Raw genomic sequence first — 22610 nt, 5'->3', positions numbered from 1 at the left:
TCATTTCTCGAAAGATTGTCGCCATCATACGTGAGAAGGTGGCGGGGGAATTACTCATTCCAAAGAACATGACCGTTGGTTCAAATAATCCGCGATTCGTTAAGAACGCTGCTTTCCATTCATCTCCTTCCCGTATCCGAACGTTGTTGTATCCCCAGATGATGTCCAATTTGTTAAAAACCTTGGCGTCCTTGAGTTGATCTAATACTTCGCTGATGAGGGGTAGTGGCGTCTTGTCCTTGATTGTGATCTCGTTCAGTTTCCTGTAATCTTGACATAACTGTAATGAACCATCTTTCTTGGGAACGAAAAAACATGGTGCAGCATAAGGTGATTTCAATGGTTGGATTCGACTGGTAGCCAGATTTTCATCCAAAAATTTGTCCAGCTCTTCTCTTTCCAGTGGTGTCATGCTATAAACTTTCGATGATATTTCCGTTGGTGCGTTTTCCGTGAAGTTGATTTCGTGATCCCATTCCGTTCGTTCCGGAAGCTTGTCAAAGTTCTTTCTGTTGAAAAGATGGGCAAAAGGTTTCATGTATGTGGGTAAGTCCTCAGGGTTTGTTGGATCCAGTTCTTTTTCTTCAGTGTCTTCGTTTGATTGTAATCGTCGTATACGTGGTTCGAAAGAGATGTCGGTATGGGGAAAAGAACATGATTTTTTTTTTTTTTTTTTTGTAATCATCATAGTTTATTTCAAAACTACTTAAAGGGTGCCATGACGCGTTCCCCGTACTTTTCATCACCTGTACTTAACTACTCTACACGAAAGTATCCAGCTAACAAGGTCGAAGCTAAAAGAGAAAAAGAAAAAGAAAGAAGAGACTGTTCGAATCTGGATACAAGTACAGCTAAGTAAACCAAGAAACAGAAACGTTCATACACAAGATAAAAGAAAATCATCCGTCTTCTACCTCTTTTCAACACCGCCTGCGACACAGGCTTGATTTCTCTCATCGCCGTGTAGAAGATATCTCCCCATCCGTCATTTATCTCCCACACATTCCAATATCTTACGAACTCGATCGACTCGTGCAAGAAGATCAGCCCGACTAATGGAGGAAGCCTCTTCTCCTTTCTCCTTTTATTTTCTGCATCTCTAGCCAACTCTAACTCTCTCCTGTACGCCGGCCAGCTTTCGTCCGCAAGTCGCGGCAGTTCCGGTGGTTCTGTTGAACGTGGAATGTACGTGACGCAGTGGCGAATCTAACGGTCCTAGAAACGAGGCGAACGGACAGGAACTGACTGAGCAATCCTAAGGTCAACTGTGGATACACTGTAAGAAGCTGTATTGTGTTCTGATAACTTGTACTCACCTGTGGATACACTGTAAGAAGCTAAGGCCTCTGAAGTGTCCACAGGGGAGTTCAACCATACATGACTAAGCTATCATGTGACTAAACTCGTCCGCATACACGCCCATTCCGGTATCACCCATCACTGATGTGGACGAATCAGGCTGGCTCCGAATCTAGTGTCGGCTGGTCCTGACAAAGGGTCATGTCGGACTTACCTGGGCTAACAACTGTGGCGGAGCCGACGTGACCAGGTATCGAGTAGCTCTAATTTAACGTCGCGAGTAAGCCTGGCCATGGGGGAATTGCCAACCTGGCCGCCATATTTTATCTATGACGGAATAGGGTGAGCTCCGAGTAGATCCCCATGTATTTTGTCAGGTCATATATATGTGGATGCATCTGTATCCCAGCGCAGTCCATACGAGTCCTCCAGCACCCTTTCCATGTCATAGAAGCATGGTAAACACATTAATATAACATGATATTAACCTGATTACTACCAAGCACGTAACAAAGAAAATATCATTATCGACTACGGAGACCTGTCATGAAAGTCCGGCTTCGAATCTTCTCCTCTTCGAAGGCTGTCTTCCATATGAGTCAGCCGCTGTCGCATCGGCTGAAGATGACTGGTTGGCTGCAGCTTCTTGAGTATCCACTTCATTTTGATTGTTAATTCCTGTTTGCCCATGGGCAGTCTGTAGACTCCTTGCTTGCTCGTTATGCAGACAGTCACGATCAATGTGCTTGAGAACAGGTGCAATGAGCTGATGAGACACCGTTTGACGAATGAGATGGGGATTGTGAAGTGAATGGGTGTTGATAACATATTGCTCGGGTGCCGCATGGACGATCACAGCTTGCGTTGTTCCTGCCTGAGCATGATTTTGTTGAATCAGCTCCTGGGGGTTACTAGAGCAACGTGCAGCATAGCAGTCGTGCTGTACATTGTAATCAAACAGAATTGCCTGCAAAATGAAAGAGGTTGAGCACGTCAAAATCATACATTATGATTAACTTACTTTTCCAGAAACAGCCACTACTCTTGCTTCTCCAAGTCGTCTACTCAACACCGGCATGTCAAAGATAGGGTGGCGTGTAGAAGCCATCTCAAAGACATCAAGTAAAACGATGCATTGAGATACATTGTTGACGCAACGGAGAATGGAGACAATCTTTCCTGTTAGAGTTTCATCAGCCGCAGCAAAAGGAGATGTTGCGAACACCCAGGATCCGACCCCGCAGGCATCGCTATATTGAGAAATTAATTTCTTACAAGGATACCACATAAGCGACTCCCATTCAGGATCTGGGTTCACTGCTTTAACGCCAGAAGTTTCAGTCCAGCGGAGGGCTTTATACTCCCATTTGCCAGCATGAGTTTTCACTTTTGGATTGAGCACGGTATGTCCTGTAAGTTATGTAGCGAGCGTCAAGAAAACAGTGAAAACCATGCTCACCAGGTATCAGCGGCGAGTCACTTGATGATCCCGGCCAGCCATGAAGACGACGCAAATGGGGATTTGCTTCGATAAGTCTCTGTACTCCAAAACCTGGTTCGACCCAGCCATTCGATGAGTGAGAAAACCATGAACCCCCCGAAAGTATGTGTTTTGCAGTTTCTTGCCTTGATAACTGATGCGCAATGTCCCGACTTGGAGACAAGTGGTTGGAGAGAACAGAGCATGCACGAAAGACGGAGTTGTAAGACTCATAGTTCTCCGTCATAACACCAATAAGTGGTCCGAACCGTTGTATATCCTCCTCAATGTGTGTTAGATAATGGTACTTAATTTTCTTGATTATCTTCGAGGGATTGACAAGTGCAGCATAGTCGAGTACATTTGCTACTGCGGTGCGTATGTCGCACTGTGTATTATTTAGAAAACTAGATAAATAACAAATGAACTGAATAGCAAAAGACATACCAAATAAATCTCCATGTTTCGAATCTCAGGAAACCACAGAAGAGCCGTGAGCTCACCCACTGCCCGAGCCAATGCATATATGTTTGTGCTAACAAGGTCGTGGATATGGAAGGTATTTACTTGTGCCAAAACCTTCAGTTGTCGGCCAACCAGCGAATTTGCATATTGAACCATGTATGGTGCTTGGAACGCATCAGCAGATAAACTTCTCCGCTCAGTTGCTCCTAATCGCATTGTATAAGTCTTTTTGTTTTCGGCACTGAAGGAGGTATGGGCCATATGCCAACTGTACTTGACGACTCCAAGTAAAACTGTGTGGAGCAGTTCGACTGGAGTGTCGTGTGTAATATCCCAGTCTATAAACTGTCAGAATGTTTGTCAGATAATTGATTCAAACCAATGATTTACCAATGGCTTGGAGGTACGGATTGTACACAAGACCGGAGTTGCCTGATACCCAGCCTTGAAGAATGGCCTGGATACGTTCCGGAGCTACGGTTGGATTTTCTTTGTGGAAACTCCGTGAGTGGCTTAGGAAGTAGTCAATGCAGTGTTGCGTAAAACTATCCTTAACCCCAGAAGCTGATTGCATCTCTTTTACATGTTGCGCTTTTCCAAGAGAAGCTACTGCAAGCTGGGCCTCCAAGCAAGCTATGTTTTCTGTACTAGATCGGGGTATTCCTGGCTGGCAAAGGGCTTCGTGAGTTGAAAGAAGCATCCTTGTAAGCCTCGAAATACCTCAAAGAATCTCCGAAACCCCTCTAACGTTTCCTTGTCCTTCTGAGTGCCTCCTACATGGCACTTTCTACATGGGTGGTTGCCGTTGCCTCCAATGTGCCCGGTAATCTCACTTTGCGACGGATTGTCTCCTGGCCCACAGAAGGGCCTTAATCTGATTTGAATATCGCGACCTGGCCTTTGTTTAATCTTGACAGGGCGATCATGTGTTGATCTAATCAGCGCCTTGCGCGTGAGTGACTCAACATTGTGAAAAGGCACGTTGACGCTTACCTGATTCTTTCATAGATCCCATGGAATTGCTCGGAGACGGAGGCATGCTGCGACGTCGAGACAAAATGGACATTATACTGCTGTTGGAGCATCTTTTGAGGGAGATTTCGGTGCGTAATATACACATTCCAATGCTTGTTCCAACTTTTTGACTGATTGCCAGAGACGTCGTCCCCAAAAATGTCAATGAAGCTTGTATACAGTTCATCCCCATCTGCGAGAGCTCTGTCAGGGTTAGGCATTCGTTGAGGGTGACCTGCCGCTATAGTTTCCGCACTCCACGTAGGTATTTCGGTCCTGTCTTGAAGATCGAGCATGTTGAATTCCAAGTTGCTCGCAGGTATTAAGACTGTATTCGCATCGTCGATCGTGGCCAACAACTGGCATAAAAAAGACTGTGAGTGTATTCACACCTTCGATAATATGATACTCACATCCCCACTGATGTGGATGACCCACGTATCGGCATACACGCTATGGTCTGCCTCATTCATCAGCCATCGGATAGGAACAACAAATCGGCCATCCTTGAGTTTTGCCAGCTCGTCAACATAGAAATGCTGATCTCCGTTGGCATACATGGGACTGAGGAACCGGCGGTCCATATCTCTCCGCCACTTGGATGCGTGCCAAGTTTCTGAGATAATACCATCCTTTGGAATACTGGGATATACCCTCAAGTGTGGTGCAACCAGAGGATTGGTCCAATCCTACTCGGTGAGTCTTTTATTTACCTGTAGTCAGCGAAATTACTGACTCACGTTTGCTACCAGTGCAATAGGGTCGTTAAACGAAAATGTATTCCTTGAGGGGATTGCCATTGGATCGTAGGTATTCCCGCCTCCTTTCGCAAGTTCTCCTGCATGTCACGAAACTTTTTATACGACGGTATGTTTTCAACTTCACATTCCCTCAGAAGCCAAAAAATAGTCTTCATTATTGATCCAGAAATACGAAGTCTTGGAAGTGTGTCGATCATATCAAGCAGGAAGTGGACCTTCGATGGATATGGTAACCACGCATCGTTATCATGTTTTGCTGTGGTATCTCCAGGCTTGGTGATATCTTCATACTCAATATCCCCTCCCAGGTCGAAGTCACCTGTATCAAGATCCGTTTCCTCCTCCATATTTCCCACATCTGTCCATGCCGCCCAATTTTCTAACTGATAATCTAGTGCAGCTTCGAGGTGTAAACGGATAGCATCGTCCAATTTGCCCATTGATCCCATCAAAACCGCCGTTGGATTCGCGTCATACTCTTTCCAAAACTGTGCTTGAAAGCTAAGGCTTTCCTGGGTGCAGGCGGGAGATGAAGGAGGCTGTAACGTTTGTGCAGGAACAGACTGATGATGAGCCAAAGTCTGTTGTGCTTCCTCATGGTACGCGTCATCTACAGCTTGCTGAGCTTTTTTATGGATGATTGTTTTCATATGATTCTTCCAGCAACGACGAGCCAACCAGCTGCTAGTACCAGAGCTCACGTGAATCCGGGAAGGGCATATCTTGCACCGAATCAGGTCAAGGGTAGGATTTTCTTCAAAACCTGATTTGTTTTGAGTGAGTTACCGCTTAGAATTGTTTTTTGAAAACTCAACAGTCTGGTAAAGGGGCTTGTTTCTGGCCTCGAGCCATTCGAACGTGAAGTAAACACAAAAAAATTGGCCGATGTTTTCATTCTCAACTTCCACGGACCTGCGGTCTTTAAAATTCAAGTTTGATTATTCCATTTAATTTTTTCAAATTTCGTTTAAATTTTTTAAAGCTCGCGCCACTCTGGTCCCCGCTCCTTGTCTGCTCTTCCTCTCACTCCGCCATGTCGTCAGCTACATCCAATACCTCCTCCCCAGCCACACCGCTGCCCACGCAAGTTGCTCCACCAAAGACATACAATGATCTACTTGACGAGTTTCTCGAAGAAGACAGCGATGATGTAGAGGATGTGTTCGGCCATGTCGAAGCTGACTTAGCGCCAGGTTTCCTTAACTCAGACCAGGACAACAGTGCTAACACGGCATCCCCTCCAGCAGTGCAAGCTGGACTGGAGAATGCCAGCGACGCGCACTCTCTTAACACGCCTCAAATACAAAGGGTTACGCGGGTTAGTGTTGACCGTGCAGCGCGTCGTGCCAAGTTACAGCCGTATCAACTGGCTGAAGTTGATACCTTCATGAAGGTAAGTTTCTAACAATTCCCCACTACGTGTCTGACCCATTATGACTCTTTGATTTTACTCTCGAACCAGGCCGCTATGAGTACACAGTTGGGCCTCGTTTTCGTTGACATTCAAGCAATGAGAAATGAAGTCAACCGTGTCTTGATCCATCAACCACGGTTCACTGTGGATGAAGCTTTGCATGTACGTACTACCCTCACTATCATAACTGTTGTTTATTGAATGACCGATGCGATGTAGAAAACTATTTCTGCTTATAGTCTCGGTGTACTACTGTCGGAAAAGCTACACAAATACAAGAGAAGTTCAACCGACATCGTACTGGTGAGTATTTCCATTCTCCCGGCATGTCATATCTTCTCATCCCTTCTATCAGGCTATCATCCGAAACAACAATGCCAATATTCCGTCTAACCTCAACCAAGACCCATATGCTTTGAGTATTGTCAAGGCGGCTATATCGGAAGCCCTAACCCAAGCCCGTTCTCGCATCAAGAAGCTGGTATAATACCATCTGTATATTTTTTTAAACTTCTTTTTTGAAAACTGCCTATAGATCGGAAAGAGCATAGATGATAATCTATCTATCTATCAGCTTTCATCCAAAGTTATTGAGGGATCCCAGTGCACAGTCTCGGTTCCCCTTTGTGCCCGACTTGCTGTTTTGGTAAGTCAATTGTTTACATTTGTTTATTGTCCACTTCAACAGCATTACAGCGCAACGTTTATTCGAAAAGCGGCTCCGGTCTATCATACTGGAATGACGTCGACTCATGCTTGGCTCGCTGCAGAGAAAAAGCCAAGGACAATGCTGATGGGATTCGAAAGTACGTTTTCCACTATGATTGCCCGTTATGACGAGATACTGATATATTTCCATATCAGGATATTGGCAAAGATGCTGAAGCTCGACAGGTCAACCTACAACTATACAGACAAGACGACGATTCCCAAGCATGTCTCGGTCTTTCAACAGGCTATTGACGACAGCCTTTAATTTAGCTTATAACTTACTAAGCTACTCTCGCATATAATAGATGATTTTGCTATTACAAAGATGCTTAAAACATGGTCTGAACAGTGTTCTATTTCGTTAGAGAGGGATGATCATTCCCCGAAATCAGAATCTTAATGACGTCGTGGCTGGACTATCACTGGTACATGCCACATCATGGAGCACCTAAATGTATCCTGTGGACCATCAGTTGACGTCGTGTGAGCCACATCAATGGCTGCTGCTTTGGCCTGGCTTCAATACGGGTATCCACAACACACCTATGTTAATCTCACGTAGCATCTGCCCATTGAGCCCTCCGTTGATATCCTGCAAGCTACGTCAGCCAAAGGTGCTTTGGCCTGGTGTCAACCCCGGGATTCATGATGCAGTTATGCTCAAATTCACCCCTGACCTACCCAGTCAACCAGCTGGTTGCTACGTTTCAGTCGTTCCTGGCTCCCAGCCGAGCTGGTACCAGCATCCTATTAGTGCAACTTATTATAGATTCTAGCTGGGCACAGGTAAACGTGACGGAAGCCCTGATGGTGACCAGGGTGACTCCGTTACGTTTGAGCCACATTTTTTTGGAATAGGCGTGTATATCTAAGTCCATCAACAACCAAGTGTAGACTGCTTGCTCACTCTAACAGGTTCGAAACTGAACGCTTGGGGATTATCTTGGAGGAACAGAATAAGTCCACGTATAGTAGTGATACCGTCCAAGTCATAATGATTGCTCCACCTCACGAACAGAGGACAGACCATTAGTAGATGTTGCCTCATCTCCGGTGACCGAAGATCGCATTGGCATGATTTGTAAGGTTTCTTTGGGAAGAACCTCACTCTGTATTCCCCTATCGGTGCATGGTTGCACATAACTCGCATAAGACGAGCGAAGAGTGGCGAATTGTTGGCAGCTTTAACTGCTTGATATGTTTGGAACCATGGGCCGCCTTGAAGGTGACTTGGAAGTACTTCGTTGCCTTCCTTGTCAGTAATGTCATACCAGCTGTTGCCCTTGAAACAAGACTTGATATGATATGATGAACTTTGAACCTGCGAGCAGACCGAAGGTCCTGAGCGCGTTCCTATACCATCCGAAGACGGCATGTGTGGTGGCGGCTCGCTCGGCGTGCAGACTCCTTGTTGGAAACCGGTTTGCCATAGGTAAATGGCGTCTCGCGTTGTTTTCTGCCTGGTGTAGTGATATGAGGCAGATTGAGGAAATGAAAGAGAGCGCTCTGTAAACGTCCTTGCGGTCTCCGCTGAATGGTATGCTCTTTGAGCCAACGGCTGTAACATTCCCGAGTCCTCTGTGTAGGTACCCGGAGCCGTGGCCCACGATTTGTTAAAGCCTCGCACTTCAATATCGACCTCTGGGAAGTCTGTGGCGATCGCGTCGAAGGCGAAGGATACAGCAATGGAAAGCTGTGATCCGAGCGGTTTGGAGTTCATTGACATCAAGTTCTTAACTATCAACTGGGACATAGTGTAAAGGACGACCTTGGAAATAGGCCATCCCTTTTGAAGCTTCTTGTGCACTTTGATTAATGCCAGAAATGTTGACCATCCGACAATAGTTTCATCGTTGACCCGCCTTCCGGCGGCCCTCGTTTTAGATGTGATGGCTTGTCCTTTGAAGACTGTGACAAGCGCGATATGCGAGTGGGTTCGATGCGGCACGGGCACGCTCGGATTGAACTTGTGTTTGACGCCTGCTGTGAACAGATGCAAGGCGTTCGGTTCCGTTGTGGGAGCAAGGTTCAGTTTGCTGTGGTATTCATCTCTGTCTTTGCGATTCTTGTTAGAGTGAGCAAGCAGTCTACAAGTGTAGTTGGTGGACTTAGATATATGCGGATGAGTTTAGTCACATGATAGCTTAGTCATGTATGGTTGAACTTCCCTGTGGACGCTTCAGAGGCCTTAGCTTCTTACAGTCTGTCCACAGTTGTCACTAGGATTGCTCATTCGGAGGTGCAGGAAGCGAAAGAACGCAAAAAAACGCGCTCAGGAGCGCTCCAGACTGCCTGGAACATCTAAAAGTAATGTCAAAGGGCCACTTGGCCATCTGAGTGGGATAGGTGCAGCTCTTCCAGCTGTCAAGACACCACCCACTCCTCCTGGGGATGTTTCTACTGGTTCTGGCTCTCCTGGCTCTGATATTCCACTGAGAGCATCCGCTCTTGGTGCTTATTCCTCTCCCTCATCCTCTCCCTCATCATCTTCCTCACCATCCTCACCACTACAGCTTGATGCTGACTTTTTCTGGCTGGCTGATACTGGTGCTACATCCCACATGACTCCTCACCGCCATTGGTTCAAATCCTACTCCCCTCATCGTATCCCTATCCGCCTTGCTGACAACTCTACTGTCTATTCAGCTGGTGTAGGGTCTGTTGTCTTTCAACCGGTGGTGAATGGAAAAGAGACTAGAGCGGTCGAGTTTACGAGAGTCCTTCATGTTCCTGACCTCAGGAGTAATCTCTTATCATGTCTCTACCTTGCCCGACACAAGGGCTTCAATATCACTATCTCCGCTCAATCTATTGACTTCCAATGCAAAGGGATTTCGCTTTTCACGGCCACTATCCATTCCAACAACTCTGCTGAGCTCGACGGCTCAACTCTGACTTCTGAGACTGCATTCTCTGTCTCTACTCTCCCGGTTGACCTCTCGCTATGGCATCGTCGCTTTATTCATCACAACTACGCTGATGTGAAGTCTATGATCAGTAAGGATCTAGTTTCCGGGCTCAAACTCGAGTCTAACTCGTCCCCTGACTCGATCTGTGAGCCGTGTCTGGCTGGCAAGATGCATTCTCTTCCTTTTCCCTCCTCCTTGAATCACAATCGCTCTCCTCTCGAGCTAGTGCATTCAGATCTTCACGGACCGCTCCCAGTCGCTTCACACTCAGGCTACAAGTACTGGATCACCTTCATTGACGACGCGACACGTTTCCGGGCAGTCTATCTGCTCAAAGCTAAGTCGGAGGCATTTGAAGCCTTTGTTAAGTGTAGAACGATAGATCCTAACAAGCCTAGAAGCGAGTCAAACGGATAGGAATTGACTGAGCAATCCCAAGGACAAACTGTGGATACACTGTAAGAAGCTATATTAAGTTCTAATAACTTGTACTCACCTGTGGATACACTGTAAGAAGCTAAGGCCTCTGAAGCGTCCACAGGGAAGTTCAACCATACATGACTAAGCTATCATGTGACTAAACTCGTCCGCATATATCTAAGTCCATCAGTAACACTTGTAGACTGCTTGCTCACTCTAACACACCCCCTTGATCTAGCCAGTCTACTCAAGTCCTAATAGTGGAACAGCAAACTCAACTACCTTCTTTGCCACAGCCTTGGTAAGGATGTCGGCCACTTGCTCGTGAGTCGAAACATATAAAGGATCTATGAGTCCTTCTTCAACAGCCTCCCGGAGCCAGTAGAAGCGCAGGTCTAGGTGTTTCATGCGTCCGTGATGCTCTGGATTCTTGGCTACACTGATTCCTGACTTGTTATCAACGAAGAGAGTCGAAGGGAGTGTCGGAGGGAAGCCAAAATTGGTCAGAATATTCCTAGTCCATTTAATCTCTTTGCCAGCCTCGACGGCAGCAACAAACTCGGCCTCAGTGCTCGAGAGAGTCACAAATGGTTGGCGCTTAGAAGACCAGCCCACAGCAGCTCCCGAGACTAGAGTCACATAACCACCTGTAGCTCGACCTGTAGCCTTGCAGGCTCCGTGAGAGGCGTCAGAATAGGTAGTGAAGAGTTCCTCCGAGTCACTAGCTCGATAGACAAGCTTGTAGTGCATAGTGCCAATGAGATAACGGAACAAGTGCTTGACTGCAAGCCAGTGAGCTGGAGCTGGGTTCGAGTTGAACCTCCCGAGATAGGAGACAGCATAGGCAATGTCGGGACGAGTCATAGTGGCAAGATACTGAAGAGCACCTACAGCATTGAGATAAGGAACTGACTTCATCTCAGCCTGATCCTCGAGTGAAGGAATAATGTCGGAGAGCTCAGATCCCGGAGCGAGTGGAGTGGAAAGAGGATTAGCATCATCCATATTGAAGTGTTCTAGGAGCTCCTTGATTTTTTTTTTTTTTTTTTTTTTGCAATCAACGTAAGTATATTTCAATACTACTCGTACGTCGGGTGTCACGACACGTTCCCGCGGCTTACTACACTCGCCAGTTTACAGAGGCCCAGAACGACAGTATTCTAACTACGAAACTGTATCCAGCGCGACGAGGTCAAGCGCTATCGAGAAAGAGAAAAGAAACAAAACAAAAACAAATCGAGACATTGATACATACGTAAGAGGCCCCGGGATAAAACCAAGCAGTCAGGCAATACATCCTACATAATACCGGAACAAAAGAGCACTCGCAGTCCCATATCGGAGTCAAACATATCGAATATGAAAGTAAAAAGTTGAGGCGGACCCGAAGTCACTTAAAATCCTCAGAAAGTCTTGTCCTCACCACTACCGTTCTCCCTCCTAAAACCGCTACGCAACCTTCCCAGTTCTCCATCAGAATCTACCGACCCAGCCCGGCGACGGCAGTCTGTACTCCATTAAGTCAAACACGCGGGGAACTGGCGTTTAAGCCAGGCACGATCGAACCTATTTTTCCAAAACGGACAAACCTTCGAGTCTGTAGTGGAATGTGAGCGCTTGTCCGCTGGGCGTTTAGCTGCGGTACAGTTTGCGCATTGGTGCACGTCGACGCACTTGAAGTGGTTGGCCTCTGTGTGGGGGCCGGAGCAGAGTGGACAGCGTGCGCACTTGGCGCGACACTGGTCTGAATGATGGCCCCAGCGCTGACAACGAGCACAGTGAACGGAGCCGGAGTGAGGGCGAGCGCCCTTGATCTGACAGTTTGTGCCGCCGATGGACACAAACTTGGAAATGTACGTGCGAGCATTGCTGCCCGACACCGTGTCGTGGATGTCGACCCATGCCCAGCACGAGTCGGAATGAGGGGAGGCGCGCATGAAGCGCGGCTTGTGCTTGATGAGTTTGGCCAGCGAAGCGCCGACCGGAGATTTGTTGAGAGCGTTAATGAACGCCTCGTGTTGTTTGAGCGCCCACTCCTTAGAAGAAGCAGGCATGTGTGGAATATCGACAATCTTCAAGTATGAAGTCGACGTGATGGGGGAGTGACCGATGGGGACGTTCGGGCTCGGGAAGATCCGCCGAACGTGCTTGAGCACGAACGCGATTTCGGCGGGGGAGGGGACACGGGAGGCGGCAATACAAATGCCGTTGCCTTCTACCGAGGCATGAGTGAGAATGACATCAGACTTGATGTCATTCTTGATGAGCTTATTGAGACTATTAATAATCTCGGGAGTGAATGAGGCCGCAGTAACCAGAGAGTCTGCGGGCGGTGTCAGGATAATAGCACGGCGCAAAGCGCCGTGCGCAGTGTGCTTGCCTTGGCGTCTCTTGCGAGGCGCCGAAGGAGCGCGGAATGAAACAGGGGGTGCGCTAGCGGAGGCTGGCGCACACTTGGAACTTGGTGGGGGAAGAGGTTTGTTGGGCGCCTTCCCAGACGCTGAGAGTGGAGCGGCCGGCTCATCCACTTCCATGAGTGGGGCCGTTGCTGAAGGGATGACGTCAGAAGAAGGAGCCGGATCGACCCGGACCTTCTTCTTCGGCGGTTTGGACTTGGCTGAGTCAGCCTGTGGCGGTGCGTCCCGCGGATTTACACGTGTGGCATGTGCGTCAACTGCGGATGCAGGCGCTTCAACTGCCGGGGGAAGGATGCGATGGAGAATGGGGAGTTTCTCCAGAAATGTTGAATGGATACGATTGATATCGCCATCCATGATGGAGGGGAAGGCATCGATAATGTAGTTCTTCCATTGAGAGGAAGATAATGCCTCGAAAATGTCGATAGCGCTATTGATGAGTGTAACAACAGCTTCGACGGATTCATTGCTGTCCAAATGCTCCTCATCGGCAGGAGAAGCAGGACGGGGGGTGGTGGCGTCCTCGTAGTCGAGGGCCATTGAAGAGTCATCACTGCCGCATACCGAGACGGCAGCGACAGAGGGACCGGAAGATGAAGACCCCGGCGAGATGGGGCGCTTCGAGGAAAGCACCGAAGCCGAAGGCGACGGTGCGCGAGGAGGGGAAGGGGGACGAGAGGGCACCGGCAGCGCGGGCGTCGGCACACGAGGAGGGGGAGTAGGGACTCTGGGCGGTGTCTTGACAGCCGGAGGGGCTGCACCGATCCCAGAAGAGTGGCCAGATGGCCCTTTGACTTTACCTTTGGCTTTAGCACTAGCCTCGGCGTTGGCTATGGCGATCGCGGGGGCAATGCCCCGGTTGCGGACAGCGTCCATAATCGCTCTATTCTCCTGCGAATCGTATCCGAAGGTGGGGAGCGTGATTTGACCTCCATACTTGGGGTCGAGTAGTACCTCAATGTCGGAGACAGTGAGGCGGTCGGCGTTCGGGTTGGCGGGCGGTGACGGCGCCTGAAGCGGGGGACGGGACAGGTGCGGCGTAGGGGCCGGTGCGGACTGTTTTCCTGCCTGGCACTAGTGCTCGTTCACCAGTGGTCCTGCGTTCAAACCTAGGGGTGAGCAGGATTTATCCTCTACCTTAGGTAAGCAGTGAGCAAGGTTGTGATGACCAAGCAATAATACGGGTGACTCCGAATGTTCCCACAGTTCCTTGATTAGGTAATCTGTGGTGAGCGTCATGTGGGCAGGGTGGAGAGACATGTCACGTGATTGTTCCCACGAGGCTGATCAGGACTAGCGCGGGGGTAATGCAGGTAGCTGCAAGCGCTTGTGTATGCGGGCATCTGTTACTACTGTGGTTCCTAATCGGGTAACTGGTTGGGACTAGCGTGGGGGTAGCGCTGGTGACTATGTCACTACTGCCGGCTTAGCCGACCCCTGGCCACTTGCAGACACGGCTTCATGCTGAGTCATCCCCCGGCTGTGTAGAGGAAAAGTATGCCGAGTTAACACTGTGATGGTGTGATGAGTGGTATGCGAATTAGCCCAGGAGTCCAGTAACATGGCGTGGAGCCGGTGCTTCGGCATTGGTGAACGTAGGGCATCTATAAGAAGGGGAATCGTTTATATAACAAGCCGACCGGGAAACCGGACAGGCCACCCCTCTCCAGTCTGCTTCCCGGCACAGCCGGGTTCAGCCTGATCTGGAAGTTAGTAGGGATCACCTAAGCTCCTGATCCGGGCAACTGCATAAGCAACCCGGGGATCAATCAGGTAACGGCCCCTGCGAGACGGCGAGCTCTGACAGTTATAACCACGGTACCTCAGCCCGTTAGGGGCATATGAAACCGGCTGCGGAGTAATGGGAAACGGTGCCGGGGTCGCACCCGGAGTCACACCGCGGGCCGTAGCGGCTGACTTGGAAAACATAACAGCCGACTCGAGAGGACACTATTCCGCCGTCGGTGGCCCTGGTACAATTAAAATAGCCAGGTTGCTGCTTAAGTTGATTCCACGGCACGGTCCGTAAGGGCCGGCGGGGCAGAGTGGCCAATAGCCACGCGTCGCAAGACACCCCCTTAGCCGGGCATGCCGCCACCACACATGCTCTCTTCGGGGAGTATAGGAACGCGCTCAGGACTCGGGAACAATCCAAGCGAGCCGCCACACATGCTGTCCTCGGATGGTATAGGAACGCGCTCAGGACCTTCGGTCCGCTCGCAGGTTCAAAGTTCATCATATCATATCAAGTCTTGTTTCAAAGGTAACAGCTGGTATGACACCACTGACAAGGAAGGCAACGAAGTACTTCCAAGTCACCTTCACGGCGGTCCATGGTTCCAAACTTACCAAGGAGTCAAGGCCGCAGACAATTCGCCACTCTTCGCTCGTCTCATGCGAGTCATGTGCAACCACGCACCAATAGGGGAATACAGAGTGAGGTTCTTCCCAAATGAACCTTACAAAGCATGTCAATGCGATCTCAAATCACCAGAGACGCGGCAACATCTTCTAATGGTCTGTCCTTTGTTCGTAAGGCGGATCAATCATTATGACTTGGACGGAATCACTACAATCAGAGGCCTCATCCTCTTCCTCCAAGATAATCCCCAAGCGTTTAGTTTCGAACCACCGGAACTTCCGCGACACTCTGATGAAAGCTGGCCGGCCTATAGGAAAGAGTTGGAGATGGCCAGAGATGAAGAGAACAAAAGGAGGAAGAAGCGAAGGCTTCCTCCACTAGAAGGACCGATCTTCTTGCACGAGTCGATCGAGTTCGTAAGACATTGGAACGTATGGGAGATAAATGATGGATGGAGAGATATCTACTGTGCGATGATGAGAGAGATTAAGCCTGTGTCACAGGCTGTGTTGAAAAGGGGTAGAAGGAGGTTGATTTTCTTTTATCTTGTCTATGAACGGTTCTGTTTCTTTGCTTATCTTAGTGTACTTGTATACAGATTCGAACGGTCTTTGGTTTCCTTTTCTTTTTCTGTTCTTATAGCTTCGACCTCGTCAGCTGGATATGGACTCGTTGAGTAGTTAAGTACAGGTGATGTAAAGTACGGGGAACGCATCATGGCACCCTTTAAGTAGTTTTGAAATAAACTATAGTGATTACAAAAAAAAAAAAAAAAAAAAAAAGCCAGTGCGGACTGTTTCTTGTGCTGAGCGGGCATGATACTGTGTATATTGCTACGACTAGACGACTTTCACTGAGACTTCCAAAAGAGGAAGGTAGTGGTAAGAGGTCACGGAGCGATTGTAGGAGCTCCTTGATGTAGTGCTCCTGCGAGAGGGAGATGGAGCGAGTAGAAGAGTCCTGAGTGACCTGAATACCCAGCAGAAGTGTAGTAGACCCGAGATCACGGAGTTTGAAGTGCTTGGACAGCTCAGAGACAGCCAAGGCCATGGCAGTATCACTTTTTGAGACAAGAGTAATGTCGTCAATGAATACTGGCACAATGACCTTGATGTCACCTTTGGAGTAGATGTAGATGGAGCTGTCGGAGCGAAGCCTAGTGTAGCCAATGCCTTCAAGAACACTCCGGAGTTTCTTATTCCACTGTCTGGCAGCCTGCTTGAGGCCATAGAGCGATTTACGGAGCCGAAAGACCATGTTAGGACTACCAATGTGATAGCCCTCGGGTTGGCGCATATAAATCTCCTCTTCGAGTTCCCCATAAGTAAAGGCAGAGGAGATGTCGACTGAACACATTTTGTAGCCTTCTCTAGCTGCAAGAGCAACAATGAGGCGTAGTGATGCAGGACGGAATGTAGGGGCAAAGACCTCGGTGAAGTCGAATCCCGGACGTTGGGAATAGCCTTCAGCAACGAGACGAGCCCGGTAGCGCTCAATAGAGCCGTCAGCAAGTCGTTTGACTTTGAACACCCAGCCAGAGTTGACTACCTTCTTGCCTGGAGGCAGTTCCATGAGTTCCCAAGTTCCATTAGCCTCGAGATTGAAGATCTCAGTGTTACAAGCCTCAGTCCAGCAATCTGAGTCAGGAGACTTCATAGCTAGTCTATAACTCCGGGGATCAGCACCCGAAACAGCACCAGCAAACTCGACTTCACAGTACTCCGAGTCAGCTAGCAGAGCAGCTTCGTTGTCAGAGTCAGAGTCATTACCAGCCAAGTCAGGTTGTTTGAGCTTCCACCATTGACCAGGAGGCTTCCGAACTCGCCCAGTACGTCTAGGAACGTGAGGGGGCTCAAGAGGCACTCCGGCAGTAGGAGGAGTGACTGGGAGAGGAGGATGGAGTTGTGGAGGAGTGACTGGAGGAATCACAGGAGGAATCAACGGGAGAGGTAGTAAAGGTAGAACTGGCTTCTCTTCAGGAGGAACTGAAGCGGACGGAGTGGGAGTCTTAGGACGAGCAGGAGGGAAGTGATTATCACCCCCTTCATCCTGTAGAGGTGGCAGTCCCGAGTATCATCAGCAAAAAGTCGCACAACTTATGCCAACTTATGAAAAAGTTGCCTTATGCTTGCCTTATAAAGACCAACTTAAGGCACATAAGTCTCCAAAATAGCATAAGTTCATAATTTTTCATAAGCCAGACAAGAAGTTTACACATAAGTCACACATTAGTTCATAAGTTTATCATAAATTCATAAGTTGGATACAAAGAAAGCATAAGCACAGGACATTTCATAAGTCAGACCAAAGGTTAAATCACAAGTCAGACAAAATTTCATAAGTTTATTATGAATTCATAAGGCTACTGACAAGTCAAACAGTATCTCATAAGTGAAACATAGGCTCATAGGTCAGATAACAAGGCAAGAATCATAGCATTATAAGAACATTATCCTGTATGTCTTGTTCTACTACTCTTAAAATTCCGGAAAAATCACGACAAATCTTAGAATATTAAAAAAACATAAGTCTATATGTATGTTTTTTGTCGAAAACATACCCATTATGGAGATATCAAGATTCCATCATGGGGTGGGGGGGTCATTGTCAACTACAGATAGACTCGTCGTAGAGCCTGCTCTACTAACCGGAAAATTCTGGAAAAATCATGACAAATCATAGAATATTAAAAGAACATAAGGTTATATGTATGTCTGTGTCGGAAAACATACCAGTTATGGAGATACAGAATAACATAACAAGAATGCCATGTTTTCTACTGGTTACTGTGCCAATTCTGATGATTGAAGAGTGTAAATATATGCTTTCAAGGTCCAGGAATTCGAATCTGATTTTAGATTTATCATCCGATCAATATTTGAGGAGCTACAGCGCAATCTTGTGATTATCATATGTTAAATGTGCCATATCTCAATAGGCTTTCATCCAAAAAAAATCTAATTGAATATTCGGACTCCCCGACCTCGAAACTATAGGAATACACTTTTAGATCATTAAGAACCATGCAGAAATGACCCGAAAATATCTCCTACCTATGATTTGAGGAACTTTGACTCGAAAATCCCAAGTCCAGCAGTCATGTGACATCATGTGACATGTTGAACTTCTGTTTCGAGCACAACGTTGATCCTTCCTCATCACCACCATCATTCCTCCCCTCCCCTCCCTCCCCTTCCCTCCTCGTTGCTCTCCTAGGCTTATATTCAAGTGAGTAACTTCCCTTCCCTTCCCTAGCTCTCTCCCAGCTAATTCTAAGCTGATTTAGGACGCTTTTTTGCCTATTTTGGACGCTTTTTTGGGGCTATTTTGGGAGGGTTTTGAGAGGAGATGTGAGGATGATATGTGGATGAGTTTTGGGGGGATCTCTAGTCTTTGGTGAGTGCTTTTTGACTCTTCATCTACTCATACTCATTTGTTACTTTTAGAATCACATTTCTCATCATTTTCCCCCCATTTTCCATTTCTACTCCCCTGGCTGCTGTCATATCCCTCTTGTCCGCTTTTTTCAGGGTCTATTTCCTCTTTAGGAAGTCTGTATTATACATGATGTATTGTATTTACTATATGAATATAATTCTTTGTTCCTTATGCATTATCATGTTCCTTATGATTGAGCTTATACTCTCTTACATCTTCTTACTGTCTTAAGTACTTACTTATGCAACTTAAGATAAATCCTCATGACTTATGATAATCTTGAATCTTATGACCATATTGTGACTTATGTACTTATGATTTACTTAAGCATTGCATAAGTCAGAACCTCAGACGGTGACATGCCTTATGCAAAAATGACTTATACTGACTTATGATTTTTATAAGTTTGCATAAGTCAAATTTAAGTCACTTTACCTTTTCCTGATGATGACGATGTATCATTAGGAAGTGGTAGTGACTCTGGTGTGCAGGCAAATGACGGGACAGCCTCGAGTTGGGCTTTAGAAGTGCCCGGAAAGTATCTCTCGTCGAAATCAGCTCTCTCAGAGATCACGGTTCGCTTTGTGACTGGGTTGTAGAACTTCCAGCCTTTGTAGCCAGCAGGATAGCCAATAAAGACACACTTCTCGTAGTGAGGTAGGAGAGAATTGCGCTTATCTCGTTGTACATGGACATAGGAAGTGCACCCCCAGACCCGGAGATGTGAGACATCAGGTTTTCGCTTATAGAAAGCTTGGAAGGGAGTAGTGCCCGAAAGCGAAGCAGTAGGGAGCATATTCCAGACATGGACCATAGATGAGATACATTCACCCCAGAAAGAAGGAGGTAGCCGAGATTCCGAGAGCATAGCAGTGATCCTCTCTCCCATAGTCCTATTAGCCCGTTCAGCAAGACCATTCTGCTGAGGCCGGTTTCGAGTCGAGTGACGTCTCTCGATGCCAGCAAGCTCAGTAAAGCTTTTGAAAGCATTAGACATGTTTTTTTTTTTTTTTTTTTTTTTTTGTAATCAACGGCTGTTCAAGCCTTCTATTCCAGCGATATAAGTACATGCGAACACTATGTACAACATGCTGAGAATACGGTTGCCATGACGCGTTACCATAAAAGAGAAAACATATCCTGCGCGACGAGGTCAAGCGCTAACGTCCCGGCTAAGGGGGTGTCTTGCGACGCATGGCTAATTGGCCACTCTGCCCCGCCGGCCCTTTCGGACCGTGCTGTGGAATCAACTTAAGCAGCAACCTGGCTATTTTAACTGTACCAGGGCCACCGACGGAGGAATAGTGTCCTCTCGAGTCAGCCGGGTGTTTTCCACTCCGACCGCTACGGCCCGCGGTGTGACTCCGGGCGCGACCCTGGCACCGTTTCCCGTTACTCGGCAGCCGGTTTCATATGCCCCTACGGGCTGAGGTACTGTGATGTAACTGTCCGAGCTCTCCGTCTCGCAGGGGCCGTTACCGGATTGATCCCTGGGTTGCATATGCAGTAGCCCAGATCCGGAGCTTAGGTGATCCCTACTAACTACCATCGGCGAACGGCCCTATGGTGGGTGGTGGCCTGTCTGGTTTCCCGGTCGGCTTGTTATATTCCCGAAACCACCTCTTATAGATGCCCTACGTTTCACCATGCCGAAGCACGGCTTCCCGCCATGTTACTGGACTCCTGGGCTAATTCGCATACCGCTCATCACACCATCACAGTGTTAACTCGGCATACTTTTCCTCTACACAGCCGGGGGATGACTCAGCATGAAGCCGTGTCTGCAAGTGGCCAGGGGTCGGCTAAGCCGGCAGTAGTGACATAGTCACCAGCGCTACCCCCACGCTAGTCCCAACCAGTTACCCGATTAGGAACCACAGTAGTAACAGATGCCCGCATACACAAGCGCTTGCAGCTACCTGCATTACCCCCGCGCTAGTCCTGATCAGCCTCGTGGGAACAATCACGTGACATGTCTCTCCACCCTGCCCACATGACGCTCACCACAGATTACCTAATCAAGGAACTGTGGGAACATTCGGAGTCACCCGTATTATTGCTTGGTCATCACAACCTTGCTCACTGCTTACCTAAGGTAGAGGATAAATCCTGCTCACCCCCAGGTTTGAACGCAGGACCACTGGAGAGCAAGCGCTAATGCCAGGCAGGAAACGCCTACATCCTGACAAAATGCCCACTCAGCCAAATGGCCGACAGCATTAGACATGTATTCACCTCCCTTGTCATCCTGTAGTGCTCGCAGTTTGACTCCGAGTTGAGTCTCAGCCCAGGATTTGTAGACTTTGAATGCTTCAAATGCCTCCGACTTAGCTTTTAGCAGATAGACAGCCTGGAAACGCATCGCGTCGTCAATGAAGGTGATCCAGTACTTGTAGCTTTTTTTTTTTTTTTTTTTTTTGTAATCAAGTGGCTGTTCGAGCCTTCTATTCCAGCGATATAAGTACATGCGAACACTATGTACAACGTGCTGAGAATAAGGTTGCCATGACGCGTTACCAAGAGAAAAAAGAAAACATATCCTGCGCGACGAGGTCAAGCGCTAACGTAGAGAGAAAGAAAATTAAAAGTTCAATCGAAAAAGAGTGGAACATCAGTATGCGGCCCCGGAAGCTATGTCGCAGTCAAGCACAGACCATACCTAGAACCGGAACGCGAGTCGTAACCATAACAAGCGAAGGATAGACATAAAAAATTTGAAAACAAATGATGGGAGGCCGACCCGGCTACTAACCCCGAAACGTGGTTTGACGCGCGCTGATCACTTCTTAGGGAATTGGCACCTCAGCCAATCCCTATCAAATCGGTTCTGCCAGAACGGACACGAAGTGTCCGTGGCAGAGTGGTTGCGTTTGGCCTTGCCTGCCACACTACAGTTGACGCAAGACCGGGCTTCTGGATCGCGCTTCGAGTGAGCGCAGTATTCGTGATGGGCGGCCTCAGAATGAGGAAGCCCGCAGAGGGGGCAGCGGATGCCTTTTGATCGGCATACAGAAGAATGATGACCCCACCTCATGCACCGAGTGCACAAGGCAGAGCCGGGCCGTGGAGCTGCGCCGCGGATTTGACAGTTCCGACCGCCGATGACGATCGTCTTGCCGATGTAGGAGCGGGCCGAAGTGCCCGCAACGGAATCGCATATGTCGACCCAAGCAACACACGTGTCGCTGTGGGCCGAGGTCCGCATGAAGCGGACGGCGTGCTTGATGGCTATGGACAACTCCTTACCAACCGGCGAAATAGAAAGCGCGTTGGTGAACGCGCTTCGTTGAGTAGACTGCCAGACCTTGGGTTCGGCGGGGATCATGGGGACGTCGATGACCTTGAGGTAGGAAGTCGATGTAACCGGTGTGGACTTGATGGGCACGACGCCTGCAACATTGACGAGACGCCGAATGTGTTTGAGGACACAAGCGGTCTCGGAGGAAGTAGGGACTCGGCTCGCGGCAATGAATATGCCGGATCCAGAGTCTTCCGCATGTTCGAGAATGACGTCAGACTTGACGTCATTCTGGAGGTGGGTGTTGATTTCGGCCAGCATGGCCGGGGACATGTGTGCGGCGCGAACAGAAGATCTGGCCGGGGGAATGAGTTGCACACCACGACGCGAAGCGCCGTGGCATGTGTGACGAGCCCTACGTTTTCTGCCCGAAGGCTTGGACGCAGGGGTGGTGGCAACAGCCGCGGGAGCCTGAGGATGGGGCGGGGGCTGCTGTTTAGAGGGACGGCTGGCAGCGGCTTTGGCATAGGAGTTATTTTTGGAAGGGACAGGGTCCTTTCCAAAAACGGGAGGCTGGGGTGGAGGAGGGGGGGTCGGCTGCACCGGCTTCGCCTTCTTCGATTTACGCGGGGTCATGTCCATATCGGCCGACGGAGACCGTGGCCGAGGGGTGGCTGTACCC

At 48.5% G+C, this 22610-nt stretch overlaps 7 protein-coding genes across 7 annotated transcripts; 2 read left to right on the top strand and 5 right to left on the bottom strand.

Annotated features, from left to right (window-relative positions):
- Positions 1–1843: 1843 nt before the first annotated feature.
- On the bottom strand, positions 1844–5669 carry AGABI2DRAFT_148845 (hypothetical protein; the record flags this gene model as incomplete). The annotated part of the gene is made up of 12 exons (XM_006458318.1): positions 1844–1956; positions 2029–2266; positions 2321–2652; positions 2780–3167; positions 3227–3582; positions 3635–3911; positions 3965–4178; positions 4238–4617; positions 4672–4947; positions 4999–5041; positions 5113–5275; positions 5339–5669. 12 exons carry the CDS (start codon positions 5667–5669, stop codon positions 1844–1846), a joined length of 3111 nt encoding a protein of 1036 aa, XP_006458381.1.
- A 383-nt stretch (positions 5670–6052) lies between these two features.
- On the top strand, positions 6053–7409 carry AGABI2DRAFT_115407 (hypothetical protein; the record flags this gene model as incomplete). The annotated part of the gene is made up of 7 exons (XM_006458317.1): positions 6053–6412; positions 6482–6595; positions 6653–6736; positions 6789–6914; positions 6969–7079; positions 7130–7239; positions 7298–7409. The coding sequence occupies 7 exons, from the start codon at positions 6053–6055 to the stop codon at positions 7407–7409; spliced, it is 1017 nt and encodes a 338-aa protein (XP_006458380.1).
- Positions 7410–8021: 612 nt separating this feature from the next.
- AGABI2DRAFT_115406 (hypothetical protein) lies at positions 8022–8897 on the bottom strand (the record flags this gene model as incomplete). Its single annotated transcript, XM_006458316.1, has 1 exon — positions 8022–8897. The coding sequence occupies one exon, from the start codon at positions 8895–8897 to the stop codon at positions 8022–8024; it is 876 nt and encodes a 291-aa protein (XP_006458379.1).
- Positions 8898–11990: 3093 nt separating this feature from the next.
- AGABI2DRAFT_64125 (hypothetical protein) lies at positions 11991–12410 on the bottom strand (the record flags this gene model as incomplete). The annotated part of the gene is made up of 1 exon (XM_006458315.1): positions 11991–12410. The coding sequence occupies one exon, from the start codon at positions 12408–12410 to the stop codon at positions 11991–11993; it is 420 nt and encodes a 139-aa protein (XP_006458378.1).
- Positions 12411–14978: 2568 nt separating this feature from the next.
- AGABI2DRAFT_115402 (hypothetical protein) lies at positions 14979–15936 on the top strand (the record flags this gene model as incomplete). Its single annotated transcript, XM_006458314.1, has 2 exons — positions 14979–15836; positions 15895–15936. 2 exons carry the CDS (start codon positions 14979–14981, stop codon positions 15934–15936), a joined length of 900 nt encoding a protein of 299 aa, XP_006458377.1.
- Positions 15937–19111: 3175 nt separating this feature from the next.
- AGABI2DRAFT_176742 (hypothetical protein) lies at positions 19112–19687 on the bottom strand (the record flags this gene model as incomplete). The annotated part of the gene is made up of 1 exon (XM_006458313.1): positions 19112–19687. The coding sequence occupies one exon, from the start codon at positions 19685–19687 to the stop codon at positions 19112–19114; it is 576 nt and encodes a 191-aa protein (XP_006458376.1).
- A 1782-nt stretch (positions 19688–21469) lies between these two features.
- On the bottom strand, positions 21470–21895 carry AGABI2DRAFT_65148 (hypothetical protein; the record flags this gene model as incomplete). The annotated part of the gene is made up of 1 exon (XM_006458312.1): positions 21470–21895. The coding sequence occupies one exon, from the start codon at positions 21893–21895 to the stop codon at positions 21470–21472; it is 426 nt and encodes a 141-aa protein (XP_006458375.1).
- Positions 21896–22610: the final 715 nt, after the last annotated feature.

The sequence above is a fragment of the Agaricus bisporus genome (genome assembly GCF_000300575.1).
Source record: "Agaricus bisporus var. bisporus H97 unplaced genomic scaffold AGABI2scaffold_2, whole genome shotgun sequence".
NCBI classification, from domain to species: Eukaryota; Fungi; Basidiomycota; class Agaricomycetes; order Agaricales; family Agaricaceae; genus Agaricus; species Agaricus bisporus.
This window is presented reverse-complemented; position numbering and strand designations above follow the sequence as displayed.